This window comes from Quercus lobata, chromosome 10 (assembly GCF_001633185.2).
Source record: "Quercus lobata isolate SW786 chromosome 10, ValleyOak3.0 Primary Assembly, whole genome shotgun sequence".
Classification (NCBI taxonomy): domain Eukaryota; kingdom Viridiplantae; phylum Streptophyta; class Magnoliopsida; order Fagales; family Fagaceae; genus Quercus; species Quercus lobata.
In genome coordinates, this window is record NC_044913.1 from 39,852,315 (window position 1) to 39,868,677 (window position 16,363).

Consider the following 16,363-nt stretch of genomic DNA (forward strand, 5'->3'; position numbering starts at 1 on the left):
TAATCTAATGGTAGATTTGTCAAAATTCACCTCCAATAAAAAGATATTAAGTTTGTAGCCTAAGGCTACAACTAATTTTGTAACTAAACTTTATTCTATATTTAATAGTTTTCCTGTGCATCGCACGGGTTGGCGACTAGTATATTTATATTCTTAACTATGTTATTCTTAATAAATTTTATTTATTTTTAATTATTTACTAATAATGAAGAATAATTAAAAATTATTTTGAAAAGAAATTATAAAGTATCCGCACTTGTCGGCAGGATATGGTCTAATATTTTCAATAGTAGTACACAATAATACAAGAGAGAGAGAAGCTATTTCTCAATTATTGTACACAAAAATTCAAGAGAGAGAGAGAGAGAGAGAGAGAGGAATTAGTGGTACTAGGAAATGATACTAGATACATTCATTGTTGAAGTGGAGCTCATATTTTTTCCATAAAATGAGAGCACTAGTGTTGGCCGAGCTTTGGAAGAAAAAGTAAAAAGATAGTTCTTTTTTATGCAAATGCAGCTAATTTGGGCTTGGGGGGATTCACCAAGCAAGTGTCAAGGAGGGCATCGACTGAAGTGTATTTGTGATCAGGATATAATTGGGAGGCCTCCAAGTCATTAGCAGTGAGTTCAAAGCTTGTCTGATCCCCTTTGATGAATATGTTGTGAAGGATAGCCACAGGTACATTGTCCGGGAATGATAGTGCTGCAAAGGAAGGAACAATGATTTGAGTTTACAATCTTAATTAAGTAATATCATATTATCAAGTTTATGTGCTAAGAGAGAAAGATGAATTAATTAATGGTCTATAATCAAGAACTCCGTAGTTGCACATGTCTACGTACAAGTATTCGGTTTTGTTTTGGTCGTTTTGGAGATGGATGCACCCAATATTACATAGCATTCAACATTTGCATTATATCATGTGGAGAGTTGTGCAAGTAATGGCACCAGAATTTTCCAATAAGAGTAAGAAAAGAAAAGCGGACTTTTCTTGACAACTGACAACGACAAGAAAAGCGGACTTTAGCCCCCATGTCTTGTTAGTTGTCACCGACCTTTTTCTTGTCGTTTAGTTTCGGGATCGAGTCGTCTCACCAAAAAGAAAAATAATAAAAGTTATCCATGACAAAGGAGAAGCATCTCCTAATTACCTCTTGGTCCTCTTCAAAAAGTAGTTTCCAATCTTATGAAAACTGATTTTTTGATATGTTTGTACTTTTGTAAAAAATGGCAACAACGAACCTAAACCCCATTTTATCTTTCCTAGTTTTTCTATGGATTAATGGACACAAGTTATACACAATTTTGTGTATAATATATTGAAATAGATGATTGTGAGTGGTATTAAAAAAAGTAGCGGTAAAAATGGTGTTTTGAGGAGCTATTCTCTCAAAGGGACAAGCATCTCCTTATAAGTCACCCTTCACCTCCTAACGACCTGTTATTTCTCCTTAAATGAGGTCTTAATTTGGGAGCAGTTAAAAACTACTATGATTATGTCCTAATCATTTTTTATTTAAAAAAAAATGAAAAAAAGAAAAAGAAAAAACATCTCCTTATCTCTTCAAAAAGTAGTTTTCAATCTTCATAATTACAAATGGACGTCTTTGTTGACTGTTGTCAAAAATGGCGACACCAAAAACGAAAATCATTATATGACAAATATTCTATAAAAAAGAAAAAAAAAATTGAATCTTCCTGTGAGTACTGTTTAACAATTTATAGAACATAGATAATCGGTACTCCTAAAAATTTAAGGTTTAAAAAAAAAAAAATCGGAGAGCAAATTCTAAACCTGAATTGTTTTTATTAAAACTATGTCAACTAAAAACTAAAACTAGTTAACTTAGATTTAGGCAAAATATCTATAGAATAATATTAGGCAAAACTTATTCCCTTCCCTCCCATTTAAAAAAAGAAAATAAAATCAAAGTTGATTTAATTTAATTTTAAGTTGGGTTCAAAACTACAATAAATTTCCTAAACACCACATATATCACACTCAAATTGAAATAAAGGGATGAAGAAATGTTACTTAGGTGTAGAACTATAATTGATTAAACATGATTGGAATAAGCAATATTACTGATTACTAAGACTTGAGAAAAACGATTGAATATCTTTAGAGTATTAGTTTAAGAAATATTTTAAAAAAAATTTTATGAAAAAAGAAAAAAAAATTAACTTTTCTTACGGTACTTTTATATTTCCCTTAAATTATAACCACTCATTTTATATTTATTAATAATACCCGTTAATAGGATTTTTATATTATAAATATTGACATTTGAAGGGGGTGTTAGAATTATGCAGAGACTAAGAGTCCATTTAATAGTGTGTTTAAATAACAGTTTTCAATTTTTTTGAAAATATATGTAGGTGAAAAATTGAATAAAAATATGTATAATATTATTTAAAAACTAAAAACATGTATTTAAACCAGTCTACCAAATAACGCCCAAGTATATATATTAAAGAGAAAAGATTTCTTACTCTCAGAGAGCTTCACTATTTCCTCTTCAGGCACGTTGATTTTTTTAAGAGTACGTCCTGTCTTTTTCTCCCATGAAGAAATCAAATCCAATTGGGAAACGATGTTTCCTGGTGGCCTATAGACAATTACCCTATTGCCCACCCTTGGATCTGTGGCTGCTTTTACTGTATAGGCTGCTACATCCTCCTCATAATTTAACACGGCTGCATAAACAAAAAACCACAAAAACAAAAATAAAGTGAGTAAAAAAGCATATAGAAATTGTTAAAGTTTCATTCGAAATAAACAGATTCTGCGGTTTGTGGACAAACAATTTATCCCTTTTGATTTGACATAATCACAGTTTAGTCTCACACCCCTCCTCGATTATCATATTTTGAATCCTTAAAGTTTGAATTAAAATGAAACCATTAAAAATATTTTAGATAGAATCTTAACAATTTCATTTTAGTCTAAATTTTAGAGATTCAAATATTACAATTAATATTTTTTAGACTAAATAGTGATGATACCTCCGTGACAGAAGATAAATTGTAACTATGTCACTATTTTATGATTGAAAGAACATAAATGTCTAGTCGCAATATGCCTTTTGGCATTTGTGCATGGTTCCCACTTCATGAATTGATAGGTCAAATACGTCTGCTTATTTACCCTTAAATTCTGAAAAGGCCCGTTTTATTTACCATTGTGATATTAGCACCCAAAGAATAATCCATCTCCATCCACTTGAATAAGAAATTTAGAATAAAAACCAAGTCACCATCATTGAAAATGGTATAGCTAGAATTATCTTCGAATTCGACGAAGTTAAGGAAGGAAAATTAAACCTACCCTTGGCTTCACCACTTCCATAAACAACAACTTCATCTCTGTTTTCATGAGGATGTAGCAAATAGTCAACAAAGTAGGCTGCAAATGAGTTTGCAGACACATAAGTGTATGAAATTCCAGCCTCTTCAGTTGCCCTTCTGATCTTCCTTTTGTTTGCAAGCAAAGCCTCAAAAGGAGGCAATCCACTCACTCTATCAACTTCGTTTCCAAATTCTGATGGAACAAATCTCTGATACACACACACATACATACATGCATATTAGGATAAAGCTATTAAAACCTATTTGTTATAAACAAATAAACAAAAGGGAGGGGATAGTCACCTTTATAGTTCCAGCTTCTTTCATGGCTTTGATTATTTTGAATTGCTCAAGATGTTGAGGAACAGCCAAGGTAGAAATCACAACATCCACTTGACTAAGTGCTGCTACAAGCTTCTCATGCTCATCCAAGTCACCCTGTTTAATCAAATCATTTTCTTTGAGTTTTAAAAATCTAATATGGATTTCATAACCATGATACTACTAAAAAAAGAACTAAAATGAAGTTTGTTAAAAAAAAAAAAAAAAAAAACCACATCCTACACAGTTTTTAGATAATAAAGATTAGTACTTGGATAATGGTAACTCCCAAAGCTTCAAACTCTTTGTGCTGCCCTAGCTTGGAAGGGTCTGCGTTTGGTTTGATTGGGCGCACATAGGCAAAGGTTGGATGACCCTTTGAAACGCTTGCCTTCACCATGTATTTGCCAAGGTACCCGGTGGCTCCAAATACCATAATCTTGCTTTTTTCACCAGCCATGGCTCCTGTAATTAGCAATGGCAAATGGGAAGGTTTAAGTGATGTTCAAACTCTAGAATACACGTTTATATAGAGAAATGTTGGTTGACTAATTTCGTCTCTTTCCATCAACTTGTGTTAAAAAAGAATTTAACATTATGTTAATAACTGGTTAGCTACATGGGTTAAAGTTGTACTTGTTGACTAGTCACACAAACTCACACCAAGTTGAACATAAATTTTGTAATTTTAAAGAAATGAAGTCAAATTGTATATAAATATCAAGAAAAGCACGTAAAACCATTTTGATTTGCTTACTTACTGATGAATTATTTTTTAAAAAGACCATATATTATACCTTATAATTTAATACTTAATATTTCTTAATACATGTCCAACTAGCTAGGCTCATAATTATAAATGTTCATATTGGTAGTAACAACTATTGATCTCAACAACCACCACAACATTTGGACAAGTTGGTAACTCCCTAGGCACTAAGTATTTCTAAAAAAAAAAAAAAAAAAACAATTAATAAAAGGTGCTAGTAAGAAAAAACAATAAATTTTATATGTAAATTTCACCTCCACTGATAGTTTTTCCAAAAGGCAAAGGTTTTTTTTTTTTTTTAACCTCTCCATTATCAAGGTCTATTTTAACATGAGCATGGATTGTTAGTAAAGAGTCCCAAACCGAGTCACACTTACGGGTCCAAAAGTCACCTGATTTGAGTCTTGTGCTTCGCACAAATATTATGCTACGAAATGGATGACCCTAATGCACCCAAAGATACTTCACACCATGAGTTAATGCCCCAATTTTTCATTAAAATATATATATATATATATATATATAAATATTTATATATATGATATACGTGATCGGTACTTGTACATGTTTTTTTTTTTTTTTTTTTGTCCTTTTTCTGTTTAATGCTCACGTTTTGTATAACGATATATATATATATATATATATATATATATTTTTTTTAATGGAAAAGTTAGAAATTTCATTATAAGAAAGAGGAATTACATCACTGCCAATACATCATCAATTTTTTTTAATTATTTTTTTATACAGAATAAAATTATTGTTTAATCTAATTTAAGTGTATATATTTATAATTTCCTTTTAAAAATTTGAATTTTAGTCCTTACTCCTACATCCTAAAAGTATTTATATTTGTAAAATGATCATCACACCAAAAATGCACTAATACATCACCAATTAAAACAAACAAAAACTGAAATAATAAATCCTCTAACGGATTGAGATCCAGTGTAATTGCTTTACACCATTCAATTACATTACTTCATTCACAAATTTTTTTATATTTTTAATTTTTTAACTTTAATTTTTTATTTTTTTAATATTTTTTATTTAATGAATGAAATTAAAAATTATTTTTTACCATTTTTAATTTTAACTGTTGATTGCTACTACATTAAATACAGTACCTTCCGTATCTCACGTGAACTCAATCCAATCCCCACTGTAAACTCAGAAAAAATATCAACAGAAGAATCCAAAAGTGGGGGGATTCCAATTTTAAATTTGAGAGTCGGTGAAGGTCCCCTGTTAAATATATGGTCATCCTTGGGTGACGTACAGCACTCTGTTTTTTATGGGAAGGGTGACAGAACTCTTTGGAGGCTTTTGGTCAAATATTGCTAAATCCGAAGTTTATTTATATTATAGACACTATTTCAAGTTATTTAGGAAATCGAAAAAAGATAATAAATTTCGGTAATGATGTTGCCGAAATTTAACAAAAGTATGAGAGAGCAAGAGAAAAAGTGAGAGAGAGAAAATTTTGAATTTCGATAATCACATTACTGAAATTTTTGCTGCCCAAACCTACTAACCGAAAATCAATTATAGCAATGCCATTGCCGAAATAGGGAAAAAAAAATTTGTGGCAATTGTGGCAATGTCATTGCCGAAAATGGGAGGAAAAAAATAAATAAATAATGGTTGCTGAAATTTGGGGAGGAATTAAAAAAAAATCCTATGTTCACAATATTTTCACAATAAATCATAGGTAATTAGTTATTATTAGTTCAAATTTGAATTTAACATTGAGATTACTTTTTTAATCCAACAATAACAACCTACCACTTTAAATTTGTTGTAAAAATATTGTAAAAATTATGTGCATGTATCATTTCTTAAAAAAAAAAAAAAAAAAAAGTGGAATGGATTTGTGGCAATGGCATTGCCGAAATAGGAGGGAATTTTCCTATTTCGGCAATGCCATTGCCACAAATCCATTCTACTTTTTTTTTTTTTTTAAAGAAATGATACATGCACACAATTTTTACAATATTTTTACAACAAATTTTAAGTGGCAAGTTGTTATTGTTGGATTAAAAAAATAATCTCAGTGTTAAATTCAAATTTGAACTAATAATAACTAATCACCTATGATTTGTTGTGAAAATGTTGTAAAAATATTGTGGACGTAGCATTTTTTTTAATTCCTCCCCAGATTTCAGCAACCATTATTTTTTTTCCTCTCATTTTCGACAATGGCATTGCCACAAAATTTTTTTCCCCTATTTCGGCAATGGCATTGCCACAATTCGTTTTCAGTCAGCAGGGCAGCCGGAATTTTGGTAATGTGATTACCGAAATTCAAAATTTTCTCTCTCCTACTTTTTCTCTTTCTCTCTCATATTTTTGTTGAATTTCGGCAACACCGTTGCCGAAATTCACTCTTTTTCCTCAATTCTCTATATAACTTGGAACAGTGCCTATAATGCAAATGAACTCCGGATTTAGTAATATTAGGCCAAAAGACTCGAACTCTTTGGGTCTTCTAAAAGGCTAATTTCATTTTCAAAGTCTTTTCAATTTTATTTAACCCCAAAACAATTTTGGAAAAAAAAAAAAAAAAACTCCCATGTTTTTCGAGCTAAGGAGTGTGCAACCATGTTACCAACCCTTTTTAATGTAGCTGATTGAAGCATGTGGGATGGTGGAATTGGGATATATTAAGGTTGTGATTGGTATGACTTAAAAAGTCAACTTGTTTTATTATTTATTTTATTTTTGTTATTATTTATAAGTTCTACTCTACTTTTTAGTAGTATTTATTTTATTTTTGTTTATTGACTCCTAGCAAGATCTAGGTGTAGATTCTTAAGTCATATCATTTATTTTATTACTGTTTTAATTTTTTTCTAATTATCCTGCGTCATAATCAATATTAAAATTAAAGCAGTAATGAGATTACTCCAATTCAAACTCCGTCATCAAACTAAATTGAATCACTACCTAATACCTATATCATACCAATATTTTTTTTTTTTTAAAAAAGATTAAATTTTATAAGGACTTAATGTAAACCATTTAGTTTAGACTTTCCAATAAGGACATGACACATTATCATATTACTAAAACATAAATACATATGAATACATGAGATCATGGTTTTAAAACCCGAACCATTCATTGAACAGTAAAAGGGAGAGATTCAAGGTTTTTGAGGTCGAACCGAGGTCGAACCGAGGTTGAACTGAGATCGAACCGTGATGACGTCATAATTAATTTAATAATTAATTAAAACCTAAATATAGATATTAAATTTATAAAACTAGAAAAAATTGACTAATATATCTATATATGTGAGGGAAATTTAATGATTTTCAAGCATATATTTAATAATTAAATAAGAAAGTTAATAAAATAAAATAATAACCATGAAAACATTAAAATTTATGATTAATTTTTGAAGTAAAGTTGAATATCTTTGAAGGATTTTAATTATAACTTTTTTTTTTTTAATTCTTTGTAACAGATGGATAATTTAATTAAGTAGAATAGAATTGTGTTAAGTCGTTTTTATTTAAAAAAAAAAAATGAACCGGGGTTGGACCGCACTATTCATGCCATCGGTTTTGCATGAACCATGCAGTCCAACCCTGGTTTAAGGGGTTCACGGAATTAACAATAATTCTGATTCTCTATGCTTAAAAAATCAGTTTTCATCTCGGTTCTCGGTTTTTTCGGTCCGGTTTGGGTTTGAAAACAGTGCATGGGATAACATTGTTATCCTAATAAACACCATATTCTAGGTTTTAAGTAAAAGGTTGATATTGTGTTATTAGGTATGGTAGGATGTATTGAGTTTTAATTAAAGACTAATGTGACACTCTCTTACTAAATTCGGACTAAAAAAACAGTATTTTCAACTTTAATTTGATGATTAAAAACTAATTTGCTCCCATGTGAACAATTTGTTATTAAAAAAAAAAAAAACAATCCTTCTCAAAGTAAAATACTAGCTTCATTAGAAGACATTCACATGGGGAGAAGTGGAAGAAGTAATAAACAAGTATATATGTTTTGTATAGATATTGATCCAGTGGGGGAATCTAACAAATGAGCATCTTATCTCAATTTCGCATGCAGTCTCTTAGCTTGCTCTTATTATTTGATTTATTTTATAGAGTTGCCAACAATGTTGCTCAATTTTGGCAGATGGTCTTTACATAATAAGCCTTTGTCAATGCTATTGTGCAGAACTCCTTATCTGTTTCCTTTGTATCTATTGCTTAGTGTTTGTTTTCTTCGATAAGGATTTCTTATTATCAAAAAATTAAATTTAAAAAAAAAAAAAAAAAAACAAACAAACAAAGAGCATCTTTGGCATTGATCTTGCTCGGGTTCCTTTAGCATGTGCCTTGTGCATTCAAGAAGATTCTCAATTTTTTTTTTTTTTTTTTTTTTGATAAACAGCATATGTTGAACTTCATTAAACAGCAACTGAGTTCAAATTTGATACATCACGATGAATTGATTCTGAATTATGGTAGGAGTATCCTCCACCCAAATTGTACAATCATTCACACTTACTGATGAATTATTTTTTAAAAAATACCATATTTTATGCCTTATAATTTAATACTTAATATTTCTTAATACATGTCTAACTAGCTAGGCTCATAATGATAAATGTTCATATTGGTAGTAACAACTATTGATCTCAACAACCACCGCAACATTTGGACAAGCTGGTAACTCCCTAGGCATTAAGTATTTCTTAAAAAAATAAATAAAAAATAAAAAAACTATTAATAGTAACAAAAAGGTGCTAGTAAGAAAAAACAATAAATTTATATGTAAATTTCACCGCCACTGATAGTCTTTCCAGAAGGCAAGGTTTTTTTTTTTTTTTTTTTTTTTTAACCCATTATCAAGGTCTATTTTAACATGAGCATGTGTTGATAAGAGTCCTAAACTAAGTCATACTTACAAGTTCAAAAGTCGTCTGATTTGAGTCATATGCTTCACAAAAATATTATGCTACGAAATGAATGGCCCTGATGGACCCAAAGATACTTCACACCATGACTTTTGCGGGATCACATGCCTAACGCCCCTTTTTTTCATTTAAAATAATAATAATAATAAATGTGATCGGTACTTGTACACGTTTTTTTGTCCTTTTTATGTTTGATGCTCACGTTTTGTATAAAAACAATTGAGATTCTTTTTAGAAATTTCATTATAGGAAGTAGGAATTACGTCACAGCCAATACATCATCAATTATATATATATATATATATAAGGTAGAATTTTTTTCTAATCTAATTTAAATATATATGTATGTGAAATTCTCTTTTGAAAACTTAAATTTTAATCCTCATATCCCACACTCCATATGTACTTATAAAATAATTATTGAGTCAAAGTACACCAATACATCATCAATTAAAACAGAAGAAAATTGAAGTGGTAAATCCTACGGATTAAGATACGGTACAATTGCTTTAGGCAATGCAATCACATCACTTTTTTCACAAATTTTTTTACATTTTTAATTTTTTAACTTCATCTTTTTAAATTTTTTTTATTTAATGGTTAAAATTAAAAATTATTTTTTTATAATTTTTAATTTCAACTGTTAATTTCTATTGCATTTAAGTACAATATTGTAAGTATCCCACGTCAACTGAATCCAAGTCACACTGTAAACTCAGAGTAATTCGGGTGACACAACTATTTGCACAATTTTATGCACAATTCGTCCACGTGGCGAGTTGTGGTTGGTGGAGGGATAATGGTGGGTCACCCCTCCACCAACTACAACTCGTCACGTGACCAAGTTGTGCACAAAGTTATGTAAATGATTGTGCCACCAGAATTTTCCAAAAAAATATCACCAGAAGAAGCCAAAAGTGAGGAAGATTCCAATTTTGAAATTTGAGGGTCGGTAAAGGTCCACTACAGTACTCCGTTTTTTATGGGAAGGGTGACAGAACTCTTTGGGTCTTATCTAAAAGGCTAATTTCATTTTCAAAGTCTTTTCAATTTTATTTAACCCCAAAACAATTTTAAAAACAATTTTGAAAAAATAAAATAAAAAAATACCCTCCCAAGTTTTGGAAAGGATGTGGGAAGGTGAAATTGGGATATATTAAGGTTGTGTTTGGTATGGCTCAATTTATTTTACTATTTATTTTAATTTTGTTATTATTTATAAGTTGTACTTCACTTTTTAGTAGTATTTATTTTATTTTTGTTTATTGACTTCTAACAAAACTTAGGTGCTGATTCTTTAGTCATATAATTTATTTTATTATTGTTTTAATTTTTTTTCAATTGTCCTTTGTCATAATCTTTATTAAAATTAAAGCACTAATGAGATTACTTCAATTCAAACTCTGTCATCAAACTAAATTGAAACACTACCTAATACCTATATCATACCAATTTTTTTTTTTTTAAAGATTAAATTTTATAAGGACTTAATGTAAACTATTTAGTTTACACTTTCCAATAAGGACATGACCACATTATCATATTACTAAATCATAAATACATTTTGATGGTGTCATAAATAAATCCCCAAGTCCATAACTCGTCCATATGTCTCGTCCAACAAAAGAAGCTACAATAGGCGATGAAAATTACAAGCGTACTGGCGAACCTCGTCCATACATGGACGAGCAATACCTCGTGAGATCTATTTATCAGTTATGAACGTCAAGCCTTCCAAGATGATCTCGTTATCTTCCACTGAAGATGGACGAGATCATCCTTGAGGTGTCGTCCATCCTGACTATGGATGGACGAGTTCATCAGCGTCCGACCTAGGTAACTTCCACAGCGGTTATGGAAGTTACTCCTAATTCGCCGGACTCCTCGACATTGGGAACGGTTCCTAAACAGATAAACCGTTCCACACACACACTATATAAGGCTTCTTCGATGAAAGGTAAGGGGGGTCAGACACTTTTACTTTTGAGAGAACATTTCTTCGTTACAGAGAGTTCAAAGTAACTAACTTGATCATCGGAGGATTTTTGGCCGGTCCCCCACCGGTCCCCTCTGATTCTGTGTCCTTTGTATTACAGGAAATAGCCTAAAGATCAACGTTCGAGTCCTATCAACCCACTGATAAAGGGAGAATCATCAGTTGGCGCCGTCTGTGGGAAGAAATTGTTTCACAGTTTACTTCTCCGTGACAAAGGGTCGATGGTTCGGACTAGATCAAGGGCTACTAGCCCAGGCCATCAGGGAAGCAGCAACCCGCATCGTGATCGCCAGTCTGCCCCGGTCATGCAGTCATCTGCCCAACATGCACAATCTATGGCAGACGCTATGGCGGAGTTGACTCGCCAAAACCAAGAATTACGAATGGAGATCAATATGAGGAGGCAAACGCATGAAGAGCGTGAAGGTGGACAAACACAAAGTCATGGCGGAAGAGAGAATACCGAAGTTGGAAGTCAGTTTAGAGGCACCACTTCGCGAACGGTACCACACCTGAAGGAAGAAATGGATCAAATGAAGAGAGTTATGGAGGAAATGAAGGAAAATATGAAAAGGGCGAATCCGATAGAAGATTTGGTTCACAGGACTGACTCTCCCTTCACGGCTTCCATCAACGGTCACCCCCTCCCATCAAAGTTCAAGTTGCCTTCTCTGGATTCATATGATGGAACACGTGACCCGTTTGATCACATAGCCACTTTCAAGACCACCATGCATCTTCAAGGGGTGCCTGATGAGATAATGTGTAGAGCCTTCCCTACCACCCTTAAGGGTTCAGCACGAGTTTGGTTTAGCAAAATACCTCCAAATTCGGTGAGTTCTTTTGAAGAGTTGAGTAAGTTATTTGTTAACAATTTCATTGGAGGACAAAGGCACAAGCGTTCCTCGTCCAGTTTGTTGACGATAGAGCAGGGAGAGAACGAGAGCCTTCGGTCGTTTATCACCCGTTTTAACAGAGAAGCTCTCAGTGTGGACGAAGCAGATGATAAGCTTCTACTGGCAGCCTTCCACAACGGGGTGAATTCGGATCTGTTTATACACAAGCTCTATGAAAAAGAGCCCCAGTCCATGGCCGAACTCGTCCATTCGGCTCAGAATTTTATGAATGCAGAAGATGCAATCATCGCTAAGAAGAGGAAGAGGTCCGAGAGAATGGATGCAAATCCCAGTCGTCATCACGAGCAAGGAACTCGTCCAAAGAAGGGACGGACGGAGGAAAGGAGAGATCGAGAAAGTAAGAAGCCAGGCCCTCCAGTACGGAACCAGCAGTATACCCCTTTAAACGCCCCACTTGAGCAAGTCCTTATGCAAATCAAGGATGATCCCTCACTGAAGTGGCCGGAGAAATTGAAGGGTGATCCCAACAAGCGCAACAGGAACAAGTACTGTCGCTTTCATAGGGATCATGGTCATAACACGGACGAGTGTTTTGACTTGAAGCAACAAATTGAAAATCTCATAAGGCAAGGGAAGTTGAGGGGTTTCCTTGGACGAGACCAGATGGACGAGAAACAGAAGGGAAAGATGGAAGATTCATCGCGACCACCACTCGGGGAGATAAGAGTCATCATTGGGGGAAGTTCAACTGGCCGGTCGTCCAAGTCCAAGAAAGCATACTTGAAGGTAGTACAGAACGTCCAGCTTACCGGACGATCACCGAGAGCAATGTCTATGGACGAGCAGGCAATCACTTTCACGGACGAGGATGCTGACAGAATTCATCACCCTCATGATGATGCCCTCGTCATCTCCCTACTAATTGCAAACTACACAACCAGAAGAGTGCTTGTGGACAATGGAAGCTCAGCAGACATTTTATACTATCCAGCTTTTCAGCAAATGAGATTAGGACGAGACCAGCTCCGTCCAGTGAACTCCCCCCTAGTAGGTTTTGGTGGGATGAAGGTGCAACCAGTGGGTACCATTTCCTTATCCGTGGTAGTGGGGGCATATCCACAACAACTTACCAAGGACGTCAACTTCCTTGTGGTAGATTGTCCATCCTCCTACAATGCCATCATTGGAAGACCAACTTTGAATAGCTGGAAAGCTGTTACCTCCACTTACCATTTATCAGTCAAGTTTCCAATGGAATATGGGGTAGGACAGGTACAAGGTGACCAACTGGCAGCAAGAGAATGTTACTTGGCCATGCTGGCCATGGATGAACAAGTTCAAGCAATGAATATTGAAGAAAAGAAGGTTGTAGCAGAGCCTACTGAAGCATTGGAAGATATTTCCTTGGATGAAGTTAACCCTGAGAGGTGTACCAGGGTTGGAGCAGATTTAGAAGAGAAGATTAAAAAGGACCTCGTCCAATTTTTGAAGAAAAACATTGATGTGTTCGCGTGGAGTCACGAGGATATGCCGGGTATAGACCCTAGTGTCATTACCCACCGTTTGAATGTATGTCCTTCCTCTAAGCCTGTGCGGCAAAAGAAGAGGGTGTTTGCCCCTGAGAGAGATAGTGCAATCAAGGACGAGGTCCAGAAGCTGATGGTAGCAAAGTTCATTCGGGAAGTGTATTACCCGGATTGGTTGGCCAATGTAGTAATGGTCAAAAAAGCGAATGGCAAGTGGAGAATGTGCGTGGACTTCACTGATCTGAACAAGGCTTGCCCCAAGGATAGCTACCCGCTACCGCGCATTGACCAGTTAGTAGACTCAACTGCAGGACACAAATTGCTTAACTTCATGGATGCCTTTTCAGGATACAATCAGATAAGAATGGACGAGGCTGACCAAGAGAAGACATCTTTTGTAACCAGTCAAGGCTTATTCTGCTATAAGGTGATGCCGTTTGGCTTGAAGAATGCAGGGGCAACATATCAGAGGTTGGTCAACCACATGTTTCGTCCACAGATTGGGCGGAATGTAGAAGTCTACGTAGATGACATGCTGGTGAAAAGTCAAGACGAAGGAAGACATCTAGACGACCTGCAGGAGACATTCGAGACATTAAGGCAGTATCACATGAAGCTAAATCCTAGCAAATGTGTCTTTGGAGTATCATCAGGGAAATTCCTTGGCTTTATGGTATCCCACAGGGGAATTGAAGCGAATCCAGATAAAATTCAAGCAATATTGGACATGAAGCCACCGCAAAATACCAAGGAAATCCAATCCCTCACTGGACGAGTCGCTGCGCTTAACAGGTTTGTCTCTAAAGCTACTGATAAATGTTTGCCATTTTTTAAGGTTCTCAAAAAAGCATTCGAATGGACCGACGAGTGTCAGAGAGCTTTTGAAGATTTGAAAGTATACCTTACCATGGCACCGCTGCTGAGTCCATCAGTGGAAGGAGAGGAACTATATTTGTACCTAGCAGTAACCCCGCACGCCGTGAGCTCGGCATTGATAAGAGAGGAGGATAAAGTGCAAAGACCTGTGTACTATACAAGCAAGGCATTGAAAGGAGCGGAAGGACGGTATCCGCAAATGGAGAAGTTGGCCTTCGCACTAATCACAGCATCACGGAAGCTGAGGCATTATTTCCAAGCACATGTCATTAATGTTATGACAGATCATCCTCTTAAAAAGGCAATGAATAGGCCGGAAGCTGCAGGACGATTAATCCAGTGGGCTGTGGAGCTAAGTGAGTTCGATATCAGGTATCTACCAAGGCATGCCATTAAAGCTCAAGCCCTAGCAGATTTTATTGCGGAGTTTACCCCAAGTCATAACGAAACAGAGGACAGTAAGAGATGGATCGTTCATGTGGATGGTTCGTCCACACGGCATGCAGGAGGAATTGGTGTGGTCCTGCAGTCCCCAGAGGGAGATAAACTGAAACATAAAGTCCGTCTACAGTACCAAGCGACAAACAATGAAGTCGAATATGAAGCCCTCCTCAAAGGGCTAGAATTGGCAAAGTCCATGGAAGCAAAGTCCATATGTGTCATGGGGGATTCCCAACTGATCATGGGGCAAGTGAATGGGACGTATGAGGCGAAGGAAGAACGAATGAAGAAGTATCTTGGTAGGGTGATGCGCCTTGTGAAAAGGTTTGAAAAAGCTGACTTCGTTCAAATCCCAAGGGAGGAGAACGTGGAAGCTGATACTATAGCTAAGGAGGCCTCAGCAGACGAATCATTAGAGAAGTCAGACGAAGTTCAATATGTGCCAAGTATAGATGCCCAGGAAGTACAGCAGGTTGATAACAAAGAAAATTGGATGACTCCCATTATATCCTATTTGAAAGACGGACAACTACCAGAAGAAAAGGACGAGGCCAGAAAGGTGAGGGTGAGGTCAGCTAGATACGTCCTTATGAATGGAGTTCTATACAAGAGAGGTTTCTCTCAACCTTACCTTAGATGTTTAGCTCCGGACGAAGCAAACTACGTGCTGAGAGAAGTTCATGAAGGGGCATGTGGCAATCATTCGGGAGCAAGATCACTTGTCCACAAGGTCGTCCGTGCAGGGTACTACTGGCCGAACATGCAAGCTGATGCTAAAGCATACGTTAAGGTCTGCGACCAGTGCCAGCGATTCAGCAACGTCCCCAGGCAACCATCGGAATACCTCACCCCAATGGTGGCACCGTGGCCCTTCGCACAATGGGGACTGGACATTTTGGGTCCCTTCCCTTTGGGAGTAAGGCAGATGAAGTTTCTAGTGGTGGGCATCGATTACTTCACCAAATGGGTGGAGGCAGAACCGTTGGCAAATATCACGCAACAGAATGTGAAAAACTTCGTGTGGAAGAACATCGTATGCAGATTTGGAGTGCCGAAGGTATTGGTGTCTGATAACGGACGACAATTCGACAATGCACTCTTCAAGGACTTCTGCTCACATTTTGGAATTCAGAACCATTACTCCTCGCCTGCACACCCCCAAGCCAACGGCCAGGCTGAAGTTGCAAACCGATCCTTGTTGAAAATCATCAAGACTCGGCTTGAGGGGACAAAGGGAGTGTGGCCAGATGAATTACCAGGAGTTTTATGGGCGTATAGGACCACAGTGAG

General features: G+C 35.4%; 1 protein-coding gene across 1 annotated transcript; it reads right to left on the minus strand.

Annotated features, from left to right (window-relative positions):
• Nucleotides 1-451: 451 nt before the first annotated feature.
• On the minus strand, nucleotides 452-4,222 carry LOC115965380 (isoeugenol synthase 1-like). Its single transcript, XM_031084588.1, has 5 exons — nucleotides 3,944-4,222; nucleotides 3,655-3,789; nucleotides 3,332-3,560; nucleotides 2,497-2,700; nucleotides 452-705 (listed from the first exon to the last, which is right to left on the minus strand). The coding sequence occupies exons 1-5, from the start codon at nucleotides 4,130-4,132 to the stop codon at nucleotides 506-508; spliced, it is 957 nt and encodes a 318-aa protein (XP_030940448.1). The 5' UTR covers nucleotides 4,133-4,222; the 3' UTR covers nucleotides 452-505.
• Nucleotides 4,223-16,363: the final 12,141 nt, after the last annotated feature.

Coding starts and splice junctions, on each gene's coding strand:
- LOC115965380 (XM_031084588.1), bottom strand. CDS start 4,132: ATGGCTGGTGAAAAAAGCAAGATTATGGTATTTGGAGCCACCGGGTAC. Junction 2,701..3,331: donor TGGAAGTGGTGAAGCCAAGG/GTAGGTTTAATT, acceptor TTGTTTATGCAG/CCGTGTTAAATTATGAGGAG. Junction 706..2,496: donor AATAGTGAAGCTCTCTGAGA/GTAAGAAATCTT, acceptor CTTCCTTTGCAG/CACTATCATTCCCGGACAAT.